We start from the raw sequence: 12,073 nt of genomic DNA, 5'->3' as shown, positions 1-12,073 counted from the left end.
AACTCCGTCTCACATAATCCAAACTAATCCAGGAACTGAAAACGCGGCTCTGCACAACACCTGCTGCACATAAACACCAGTGCTGCTGCAATTCTGTGCATAAAGTTGACTTTTTATTCTACACTTGGCTCTTTAGTGTCTGATGATAAGTGATAGGATAGATATTAAATCTGAAGTGAAATTAACAACAAAAAACAATTCTCATACAGAAGGGTTGTTGCAAATAAGTTGTTTAATCAAACTTGCACAGATAAATTAAACACATGAAGATGTAGCTTTAGGCTGTGTATGAATAATAAATATCATTCAGATTTTCTTCATATATTTATAATATATTAACCAATTATTTTCAATATATTTTCAATTGGTTAATAAACCTTAACACGTCCAGAGGTTGTGTATCAGATTACAAACCCAAACACAGATGTCTTCACAACTTTAGATATGGACGGATGTATTTTATTTTTTACAAATTCTATTTTAGTATGGCAAAAATAATTAATTTCTTAAGTACTGCAGTTAGTTAAAGTACAAAGCTGAAGCGATTGTTCAGAGATTTTAAAGATCTGGGGAAAGGTTGTGAAGAGTTATTATCTTACCTGTTGTAGATAGCTTTTTGAATGACTTCAGTTCAAAGAAGCAGAGCGTAATCTGACCAGATTAATGAAATAACAGATAGTCCGACCAGGGTCAAGACCAAAATGAGCCGATGCTGTCTTAAAACCATTTCAGTCTCAAAATAAATTCTCTGCGGTTCATGCAAACAGTATTTAAAAAAATATTTACACCAAGTCACTTTTGGATGACACGGTCTGCAGTTTGATACCAATGATGATTTATGCGAAACATGAACGCAAAACAAACTGGAACAGGTGAAGTGTGCTTTAGGTTTTCATCAGATTAAAAATGATTTTAAAAAATTGTTTTAATTAGACATCTCACTTGGCTGGACAGTCATCAAAAGTGGTCCAAAAATCAAATGAAAATGTTCAGATTTAGCTGTTCATTGCTTTAACAGCTAGTCTTTTTTATATTATGCAGGTGTAATACTGTTTTCTGAGACTTTAGTTGTTTTCAGACGGCAGCAATCAACTTTGGTCTCAGACCTGCTCAGACTAGCTGTTAGCTCGTCAGTCCAGTGAGAATTAAACTCTGTTTCTCCAAATTGAGGTCTTTCAAAGAGCCATCTGCAACACATATTTCTTCCTAACCTTTCTACAGAAACTCACTTAAAGTAAGCTGAAGTATTCCTTTAATAAAAAGTTGTTAAAACTTCCAAATTGCCTGGCATTATGTGAGTGTGCTTTCATTTAATGTTGTCGAGGAACAAAATAAAACCGCAGAGTTCAGATTTTTCACAGTTCAGGAGGAGATAGCACTTTGGTGTTGAACTTGGACACACTCATAAATAATCCTAGGAAAGGTGAGCAATTATTAAACTTTAATTCTGATGTGTGTAACTACAGGTACAGTGTTACAGCCCAACTGTGGCTGAATTTAAATAACATGAATGCTGTGAAATGTGATTTACACGTCAAAACATCTCACAGCTACGTGTCGCACTGTTCAGATTATATTGCACGTCGGCACGCAGATAAAACACGTAAAACACAGATGTAGGACCTGAGAGGATTAGCCAAAGTGTTTGTGCCTGTGCCCACAGGAGCAGCATCTACGCGGAGGGGAAGGTGGTGATGAGGTCGTGCCCCTCCGGGGGTCTCATTCTGGCTCGAGCGTGATTCTCGCAGTACAACTGCCCCTCAACGAAGAAGTAGCCCATCTGTTTCAGGTTGACGTCGCAGTCGGAGCACACGAAGCAGCCGGGGTGGTGGTATTTGTCCCGAGCTTTCACCACCGTCCCACTGCAGCATCAGACACAGAAATCACCGCCCGGCACTGATTTTAACAACTTAATTGTTTACAGATTAACAACTGTGTGCAAATAAGGGAACATTTATCAGTTATTATACATTTTACTGACATCTTAAAGCAATTTATTAAAAGAATAACTGATATTTTAGTGTTTTAACCTTTACAGGCTGAAATTAAGTTCTAGGAACAGGAAAAATCATATATGTTGTTGCAACGCCTGCCTTGAGAGGGTTAAAGGGACATTCTCTGTGAGACTGATGTCAAACAGCTCAGATAAGATGGGTTCAGTATATTTACCCATAATGAGTTTAAATTGCTGCACATTTTATTTATCTATGTTTTCATTTGTTTATTCCGTATCCTGCATCCCTGTTTTGTTGTGCCACATAATGTTTGTTTCTAATACGTAAAACTGTGATGTACAGGATCATTCTGTCATTTTTCTGACCTTTTTTCGCACGCATTGAAGCATGCTCAGCCTGAACATGAACCGCAGACAATTTAATCTATTTTTACTCACACAATCCCATTCCCACACTTGTCGCAGATGGGCAGTTTCTGCAGGTTTCCTGTAGGTTGAGCGGGTTTGGTCGTGGGGGCTTTCACCGTCCGGGTCACAATGGGCCGAGTGCCTGACCATGGAGGAGAGAGAGAGAGAGACCACTCAACAAAGCAAGCCTGAATGATTGCATAAATTAAAGGAAAACACTTGAGAGATACGAGGCAGGAACACTCGAGGAACAGGGACAGACAATGGCCTCTTGAATCCTAATTGATGATTTCTTTTGGTTTCTAACCATATTTCATACTTTAAGTCCACCGGGACACATTTGGTTTCTGCTCAGTGGAGGAAACACATGGAGAATTGCTTTTGTGTTGACAGATTATGCTGCTTTAACGGCACAGCACTTGAATAAAGAGGCGACAGGAATACAAAGTCTCATTACTGATAGGAACAGTTTTTTTCTGTAGCATGTTATACAACATTGTTTTAAAAGATGCAGTTTAACGTTGATTAAGGAGTTGTTGTTTAAAATCTGGCTCATTTTGGACAACAGTCTTTAAATCTGTTGATACAATGAAGTAAAACTGGAGAAATTGCATTTTCTGAAACTGTCCTGAATGACTTTGCTGAAATTCAAAGAAGCAGCACACCAGCTAAAAGCTAATAGTAGCAAAACACTAGCAAAATGCTAAAAGTAACAAGAAGCTAGCTAGAAGCTAAAAGTATTAAAAGGCTGGCTAAAAGCGAAAACCAGCAACAGGATAGCTAAAAGCAGCAGAACATTAGATTGGTGTTTGCTGAAGCAGATTTCAAACAGAAGAATGTTTTTGAAGGAACTACGGAGATCTTTATCTTTATTATTAGATCTGATCTTTATTTCTATGTGGAAAATGTTTGTAAATAATGTTAAATATTTGTAAAAAGTATTAAAAAATTAACATAGGGAGAACATTTTGATACATGTATGGTTAAAGTAGTTAGATTGCAGAAATGGACTTAAAAATAAAAGCTAGAAAACATTATTCACTCACTTAGGAAATCAAATTATTTCACAAAACACTCATTAAGATTATTAGTTAATTAAGTTTAACACAAATGTGTGTCTGCATCCAGCTGCAGCCAAACTGAACCAAGCCTCGGTGTGAAAGCTGCTGTGAAATGCTTTTATTGTTTCGGAGAAAAGGAACGGCTCACCGTCGCTGTCGATAAACTCCTGCAGGGCTTTAAAGGAACCAGACTGCCGAGGCTCCTGGGGCTCCTCCTGATCTTTCAGCAGCATCCGGTACACATCGGAGTCCTCGATGCTGCTCAGTGTCCTGGGACTGAGTGTCCAGAGACACAGAGGTTCAGAAACACATCGCTTCACACACACAGATGTACCTCTGAGGAGGCTGCAGCATGCTGGCTCCTCTTAAACAGGACAAACTACAACTTTAGCTGTGATGTACAGGATGCTGATGCACAATCAAGACATTTTGAAATAATTTTATTATTTTAAATGTTTAACTTTTTATGTAGAAGTTATGAGACTGTTTCCTGGTGTAGATTTTTTTCTTGTTTCATACTTTTTGGTGGGTAACCTAAATAAAATGCTTATGACTAATGGACTAAAGTTGATATATAGCAACCATAAAACTAAAGAAATTCAACTGAAATGTACTAAAAATTAACTCATTATTACTGTTCTGGATCTGTAGGAAAATGTGAAGTTGATCCTGAAGGTGGCACCACAGCAAAAGCTGATTACTATTAAACAATCTGATTTTTAATGAAATTTTAATTAATTACTTTTGAAATTGGAATGAAGTGACCGTCTTTAGCAGGGGTCTCCAATCCTGGTCCTGGAGAGCCACCATCCTGCATGTTTTCCTTGTTTCCCTGCTCCAACACACCTGATTCAGTGGTTAAATTACCTCTGTGTTCTGCAGAAGCCCATTGATTCAAATCAGGTGTATTGGGAGCAGGGAAACAAGTAAAACATGCAGGATAGTGGCCCTCCAGGACCAGGACTGGAGACCACTGGTCTTTAGTAAGAAAACATGATTTGTTGCTGTGACCACCTGTCAGGCTTGGGGAGAACCAGGCCTCGGATCTGGCCCTCCATGGCGTCCTGGATGTTGCCCGAGGAGTAGAGGGCTATGGGGGTGTTGTAGGCCGTGCTCACCACCTGACGCTTGTCGTCGATGTTTGCGGCTGCGACAAACGGCTGAGCTCTTCGGTTGTGGGCTGTGCCGATCGGTTTGTGTTCCTGCAGGAAAACGGAGGCGGCGGGTACACATTTTTAAATTTTATTTCACCATCAAGTTAAGCATCAAGTCAATAAGTCCTACAAACCTGCTGCTCTGCTTCCAGGTTGATTTTGAACGGATGAGGTCTGCCTTCCTCCACCACACGAGGAGACCAAAGTCTGGATTCATTCCTGGGAGTTCACACACAGGTCACCTCCACATGATTTATCTTCCAGTAGACTAAAAACATGTCATTTAAATCCATAAAGTATTCAAACTTTGCCTTATAGTTTGCAGAAGAAAGTGAAATCCCTTGGAATTAAACCCCAGCTATAATTTATTTATATTTATTCTGATTTCTTATTCTTATTTTTAAGAAGAAAAACCAAAACAATGTAACTTCTGGATATTAAATAGGGAAAGTATTATTACCCTTTTGTATTGAAAAAGGCCATAAGCTCAAACAAAATACTACAGACAAATCAATATGGCACATATACATTTTTGCCAAATCCTTTACTTCAGACTTCAGTGTTTACTCTGTGTAGCACCGAGGCTGTAACTAAAAACAAGTACTATAATTCTGCAAAACATCCCTAAAATATCATTTAAGTGTGTCAGTAGGATTTTGACGTGAAAGCTAAACAATTTATTTCCCCTTTTTGCATCCTGTATGGATCAGCCAGTCCATTACTGAACCAGAACAATGTTTTCAGTTCAATTCAGCTGATTTTTAAAGCCCAAATTCACAACAAAATAATCTTAAAAGGTTTACAGAAATGGTGATGTTTAATTCAAATCCAAGTTAAATACAATGAGGGATAAATTCCTCAGTTTTAAGATGGCAGCGGTCTACTTTACCCTTGGCTGCTCGCTCAGTCGGGTCAGAATTAAACTATTTTTCTAAACTGAGATCATTCAAAGAGCCATCTACAGCAGGTAAGATAATAACTGCTCATTTTCTTTCTACAAACTGAACTATTTCTTTAAGAACCAGAACATTTGGGCATTTTTCTTCAGTGTAACTTATATGTGAACATGCCAGCGTTAGTTTTTATACTGACCTTTCGACCGTCAGACGAAGCTGATTGGTGGCTTCTTTTATCTTGCTCTGAGCCTCACAGTGCAGCATGTCGGCGGCGGGGACGCCCTCGATGGCCACGATGACGTCACCGGCACACAAGCTGGCGCTGGACGCCTTACTGCCAGGAGTGATCTGGACAGGGAATGGATCAAGGGATTTAAAAGTAAGAAAAATGTTAATCACATGTGCTTAAAGGCGTAGCTTTGCTTACAGATATGCAGACTTGCAGCTTGAAAATAAAATCATGCGTAACCTCGTGCACGTTGTCGCGCTCAGAGTACACTTTGTGAATGACTCTCAGCTACTGCCACGCCAAGATGTACATCTAATAAGCACTTTCTGCAAGTGTCAATAAATTTTGTCAAGTAGTTCATGAGATATTTTGCTAACAAAGAGACACACAGACAAAGACGAGGTGACAGATGATAATAAAACAGATCAGTCAAACTCTTTGTGCTTATAATGCTTCACTTAATTATGATAAATATTATTCAGAAAACACAGTTTAAGCTGATAAATTCTCAAAATTCTGCTGGTTTTGTTTTTTATTATTCACTTTTTGGGACAGAAGGGTTTCAGGGATTTAGAAAGTAAACACCAGAAAGCAGGAAATAGGAGGATAAATGTGTTCTCTTTATCTGTTTAAACTTTTTCTAATTTATAGTCTGTGAGAAATCAGGGTTTGTGATCCAAGCAGGTTTTATTGAGCAGATCAACTTCTGCTCTGTACATTCAGCAATCTATTTTGAGTTTCTGCAGTAAAAAGCCTTCCTCTCACCACAGGCCTGAGAGGAACTTAAATTTAGAAGGTGGCGACTGCCGTGAACTGGGAGTCATGAGAAGTTCGTGACCTGAGGAGTTTTCACTCTGAACTGGAGCAACAGAAGACAGGAGAAAAACACACAGAGTTATTATTGTTCTGTGTTACTAATTAAAGACGCTTCCTGTTGGTTGTTTTAGTCGCTACAGTCGTTACAGAAGTAAAAAAGGGGAAAAAAAAATCGTGTTTTCAGACAACTTTGAGTTTAAGCAACTTTACTCTTTCATAAAACCCAAACTTGTGGGTTTTTCCAAATGTGTACACACATGTATGTACAAATAAACACTTATAGATTCGTACAAACACAGTCTGAGTAACACAAATTACTCTATCAGACTGAAAGCAGCATGATCTGATATATTACTCAAAAAAGCAATGCCAAAATAACAGGTTTACTCAAACTTTATCACTGTTTGACTGTAGTTGCCATCATGTTGACAGTACAACCATCTTTGTACAAAAACTTTATGTTTAACTGGTACTGATCAATGGTGAAGTACTGAAGTAAACTTACTAAACTAAACTGTAAAACCAACCGAGTTAGAGCCATTGTTGGTTAACTGTGGCAGCCATCTTAGTTTGGATTGACTCCAAAAGTTAATTGGTTGTGATTACTTTCTGAACGTTTTGTTAAAATCCGTTCAGTGCTTCATGAGATATTTTGGAAACACACACACACAAACATCCACACACATGGGTAAAACCCTGAATATTGATTTGTTTCCCCTCTGAATGTGCATCGTACATCAGAAAGCATGCTAGTGCGTCTCGTCTTCCTTATGAATTCCTTTCAGATGGTTCAGTTCCTGTGAACATTTTTGATCTGTTCTCCATCACTGACACTTCATCTCCTTGTACAGTTGTCTCCTGTCTGAACCTTTCTGTTCCTTTCTCCTTCAGATCACAGCTTCATGGGATTCCTTTCCCCACAGTCTCACCTGGCCTAAATATGTCTCCATAATACGGAAACTCTAAAAGTCACACGCAAGAGACGACTTCTCTACGATCTAAATGTTCCCTTCTTTAAGAACATTCATGGAGAACCCCCCGTTTACAGACGGGCTGGTTTTAATGTGCATACGGTCCATCTCTTGTCTCAGCAGTGGAGGAAACGTGTGCAGCGATGGCATCCAGATGGAACATGTACCCTGCTGGCCAAGACGTGACGGAGATGAGCAAGAATCTCCAGCCGGATCTCCTCCAGGATCCCAGAGAACGCCTTCAAACCGACCCGAGCTCCTTGGCTGCAGGACTTGGCCTCCGATCAGTCGTATTGCGTTACCGGACACAGCAAACCGAGCTGTATGGAGACGTTACAGTCAAACTGATTCGGTCATCTGCCTATAAATAACAAGCAGGGGGGGCGTCATGCTGCCAAACAGGGAGCAGGAATCCACAGAGGAGCATTTGTTGAAGAGACTGTTTTACTGCTTCTGTGTCTGAAGGGAATTTTTATTTCCACTTGGCTCAGCTGTCATGAGAAGCAAATGTCTGTTTGAAACTAAATATGCACACCTTTTACTTCTTTTTTTTTTTTTTTTTTACTTCTTTCATCTAAATCTCCAACTTTGTTCCTTTGTTATGTGGATTTATTTCCCCCTCATTTTTTTCCTTATTTTCCCTTCCATGCATTTAAAACAAAGTGATTCCCAGTAAATGGAATCCACCACTTTTCCTGAACCGCGTGTTGCTTGTAGCCCTTTAGGCTCTCTGGTACTCCTCCAAGTCACCGTAAAACATGTTTGCCAGTTTAGTTGCTATGTTTAACATGCCTGGAACAAGAAAATGTGCAGCTGTTCACCATTTCTAAACAATCAGGGAAGATATTTGTGCTTGGCAGGTGGTCTAAAGAAGAAAGAAGCTAAAAAAAAAAAATCAGAGGCGAGAACACACTGTCCAAAAAACAATGTTTTTCACTTAAAATTGTGTTAATAGAGACTGGATTTATATGGTTTTATATTTTTCAACACAATTCTCAAAAATAAAAATTTTTGTGAATTTAGATGCATTTTGTTTATGGCAAAGTTTGAATTACAAGTTACCTTTTCCACCTATTCTACTTTGACTTTTCTGATTCTCACTCTTCACTGGGTTACCTAGCTGCTGTTACAATAATGCAAATATTCAAGAATCAAAACATATAACAGATTATCTGTTTACTTTTTCTAATCAAGTAATTCAAAAACAAAGCAAAAACAAATAAATCCAGTTAGCGCCACAACAAGCTCCTGATGCCCTTTTCTTTGTCTTTTCAAAAACATTAAGCTTATAAAAAGAAAGTTTCTTTTACAGTTGCACATTAAGAAAAAGGTGATATTATTCAAAGAAACATGGATCCTTAGTGTTTCCTTTTAGAAAACAATAAATTCCCCATTCATTGTTTTGCTGACAACACCCAGATTTAGAAGACATTATTCAGCTTTTTAAAGGTAAAAACATGTTGAAATCAAACAGAAGTTATAGCTTAATGGAAGAAAACTTAATATACACATAGCTAAAACTGTTGAGACTTTCAAAACTCAGCTAAAAATGTTTTTTTTTCCTTTGGTTTTTGACTCTTAGCGTATGAGACCCAAGTAAAGATCGTTTGATGCTTTAATTCATTCCTGTTTGTTATATTTCACATTTTATTGCCTTTTTTTTATAATTTTTTATAATTGTTTTAGTCACCTTTAGTTGTTTTTATAAAGCTAAACACATAAATTTGACAAATTTAAGAGGAGTGTGCTGACAAGTTTTCAGGACATCAAGATGGGAGCTGCTGTTTACAAAAAGAAACTCAGCAATCAAAGATGGAGGTTGTTTATGTAGCAGAACATAAAGTTCTGCTGTTTAAGGGTCTGTTTGGCGTGTCGAGGGTTCAGCAGAGAGAGAGTGAAAAGAAATGAACATGATACCAAGTATTTCTCCTGATCTTGTGGATAAATTTGTACAGAAAGACACTTTAAAGCTGCTGTTTGCCGAAGATAAAAAAAGGATGGTTATCTCTCGTGTTTACTTTCCACAGCAGCTGGGATGAGTCATAAAGGCGAGGATGTTCCTGACCAAAAATGGCAGCAGGAGGACACAGTGGAGTCAGATGTGTTTGAATCAAGCTGGTGAGTTCACTGCAGGACAAAATGCCTTTTATTTCTTTTGAAACTTGGTTTCACAAACACATTTCTTTTCTGGCACGTCAGACGTCATTTACCCTGCGGGTTCCCTCCCGTCTCCTCTTTGATTTCTTGCCCATCTTTCTCATCACTGCTCTCATATGGACCTCCGAGTGTCCGCTAACACAAGAGGTGGGAGGTTACTGCCAGTGGAGCCATCTAACCGCTTTTATTTAGTTCCTGAGCTCTTTCCCTAAATATAGATGAACACTGACCCCGGGCAGAGACGGATTACTGACGTCCTCTCGTTTGAGCTCCTCTGACTCGAGGGATTCAGCCCACAGATTCATCTAAACACTGAAAGGAGACAGGGAGGTGCAGATTCACACTGTCTGCTTTTGTAATGTGTTCGGATAAAAACGTCAGGGAGAGGGGAAATATGTCCCAATGAAGACACACACATTCAAATTCTTAACGTTTGGTTTGTTACATGCAGTATTTTCCCCTGTTATACAACCATGTTCTCTGTTTTCCGTTCTTTACTCAATGTGATTGTTTAGATCTTTTAAGTAGGGTTTTGTGGAAGGGTTATGAACAATTAATATCTTATCTGTTGTAGATAGTTGTTTGGAGGCCCTCGGTTTGGAGAATTGGACTTTGATTCTGTCCTGATCGACGAGGTAGCAGCTAAACTGAGCGAAGCCAGAACAGAAGGGGATGGCTGCCATCTTAAAACGGCTCCCCTCTCAATAAGCTCATGGCGCTTCATCTAAAGGCTAGTTTATAAATCTTTACACTATCTTCAGTTTCACATGACACAACAGTCCTACAAGAAGCGCCCCAGGTAGAAGTGCTAAAGTTAGCTGCAGCTATTTACTAATCAAATCCTAAAGTTTTGTGTAAATAAACTGGTAATGTGAAACTGACAGTGACATAAAGAATTATAAAACACTGCTTATTTAAACATCTATGGTATTTTTCAGACTGGAGTCGTTTTAGGACAGCAGCGATCCACTTTGGTCTTGGCCTCACTCCAATTAGCCATTAGCATCTGTTCAAAATTAAACCATTTCTCCAAATTGTGAGTGTCCAAAGAGTTATCTGGAACAGCTCGATATTCATGTATTAATTGCTCATAACATTTCCACAGAACCACACTTATAAAAAAGGTCTAACTATCACTTTGAAGGCCCTGAGTTATATGGAGTAAAGCTCTGGATCTGAGTGAGGCTCATTTCCATAACTTTACTTTCTAACCTTAAAGCACAAAAAAGTCAAACAGATTTGGACTGTGAGATGTTCCCACAGTTTATGTTCAGTTTCTGTGTGGTTCTGATGCTGGGTTATATTTTGAATCAACAGGAAATGCCACATTCATTCCAGGAAATGATTGTTTCCATTACATATGTAGATGAAGATAACTTGCACTTTGTCTCTTTCTGTTTATTTAAATGTATTTGACTGGTCCAAAGCATTTTTGATTTTTTTTAATTCTGTGTTGTGATACAAGTGTTTCCCAGCTCTTAGGGTGTGCCAATTTAAGACGACGATAAGCTACAAAATGCTGTGAGTTGAGCCAAAGTTGACTTTTACTTTCCCCTCCCGAACAGCTGAATGTCATATCTAACATAACAGAACGCCATCTCGTCATTCCAGTTAATTACAAATCTATTCTTCTCTGTGTTGACTCAGCTGTCGGCATCAATGTCCTGCAAGAACGCTGCCTGTGGAGGTTTCTGTGTTTCTCTTCCTCTGTTTGGTCAGATGTCACGCTTTTCACCAGGTTTCAGCTAAAGTCACACACTCAGGGCTTCAGGATCGGAGTGTTTTTAAAAAAAAATATTTTCCATGCTACCGAATTCCTCCATACTGAAACATGCATGTGTGTGTGTGTGTGCACATGTGTCAGAGTGTAATGTAAGCTGCTATTTGTATCCAAGCCCGACGTATTTACTGTCAGCACAGGTGTGAGCTCCACACCAGAGTATTTCTAAAATGAACTCCTCCAGGACAGACAATGTTGCCGGTAAAACAAACCCTCTGGAACAGAGCCCCAGAGGAGAAACACACACTCAGAAGAATATTTTTGGATGTTCGGCTGATAGAAAACCCTAAATCAGGAAGAATATAGGAGGGAGTCATGAAACAGATGAAGATTTGTAGTAATGGAGGAGTTCGAAAGGAATCTTTGCCGCTTGTGTCGCATCTTAGAGCAGAAACATCACATCACTCACCCTGGAGATGGTCAGGGGCTGGTTGAAGTCCTTTCCTCCTGTCAGGCGGAAACCCCAGGGGGGCGGCCCGTCCAACACAACATTCAGTGGCATGACCCCCCCTTTTCGTTCTAAATCTCCCAGCTGTTGAAACAACAGCGGACAGTGAAGCGCTCACTGCAGGGATCGCAGTTAAAGAGCAGAGAAGTTTAAAAGTGATGGAGATTTTGAACTCTCCAGAGGGGGGGGGGGGGGGGGG

General features: G+C 39.2%; 1 protein-coding gene across 1 annotated transcript in view; it reads right to left on the bottom strand.

The window, feature by feature from the left end:
• Positions 1-213: 213 nt before the first annotated feature.
• Positions 214-12,073, bottom strand: part of LOC108230125 (PDZ and LIM domain protein 3) — a 12,480-nt gene continuing 620 nt past the window's right edge. Inside the window, exons 2-8 of the mRNA XM_017406106.3 lie at positions 11,836-11,958; positions 5,670-5,821; positions 4,712-4,796; positions 4,438-4,625; positions 3,572-3,699; positions 2,393-2,504; positions 214-1,862 (exon numbers count right to left, since the gene is read on the bottom strand). Of these exons, the coding sequence (XP_017261595.1) occupies positions 1,673-1,862; positions 2,393-2,504; positions 3,572-3,699; positions 4,438-4,625; positions 4,712-4,796; positions 5,670-5,821; positions 11,836-11,928 (948 nt within the window). The 5' untranslated portion in view covers positions 11,929-11,958 and the 3' untranslated portion in view covers positions 214-1,672. The remainder of the gene's footprint in view (positions 1,863-2,392; positions 2,505-3,571; positions 3,700-4,437; positions 4,626-4,711; positions 4,797-5,669; positions 5,822-11,835; positions 11,959-12,073) is intronic.

The sequence above is a fragment of the Kryptolebias marmoratus genome, linkage group LG3, assembly GCF_001649575.2.
Source record: "Kryptolebias marmoratus isolate JLee-2015 linkage group LG3, ASM164957v2, whole genome shotgun sequence".
NCBI classification, from domain to species: Eukaryota; Metazoa; Chordata; class Actinopteri; order Cyprinodontiformes; family Rivulidae; genus Kryptolebias; species Kryptolebias marmoratus.
This window is presented reverse-complemented; position numbering and strand designations above follow the sequence as displayed.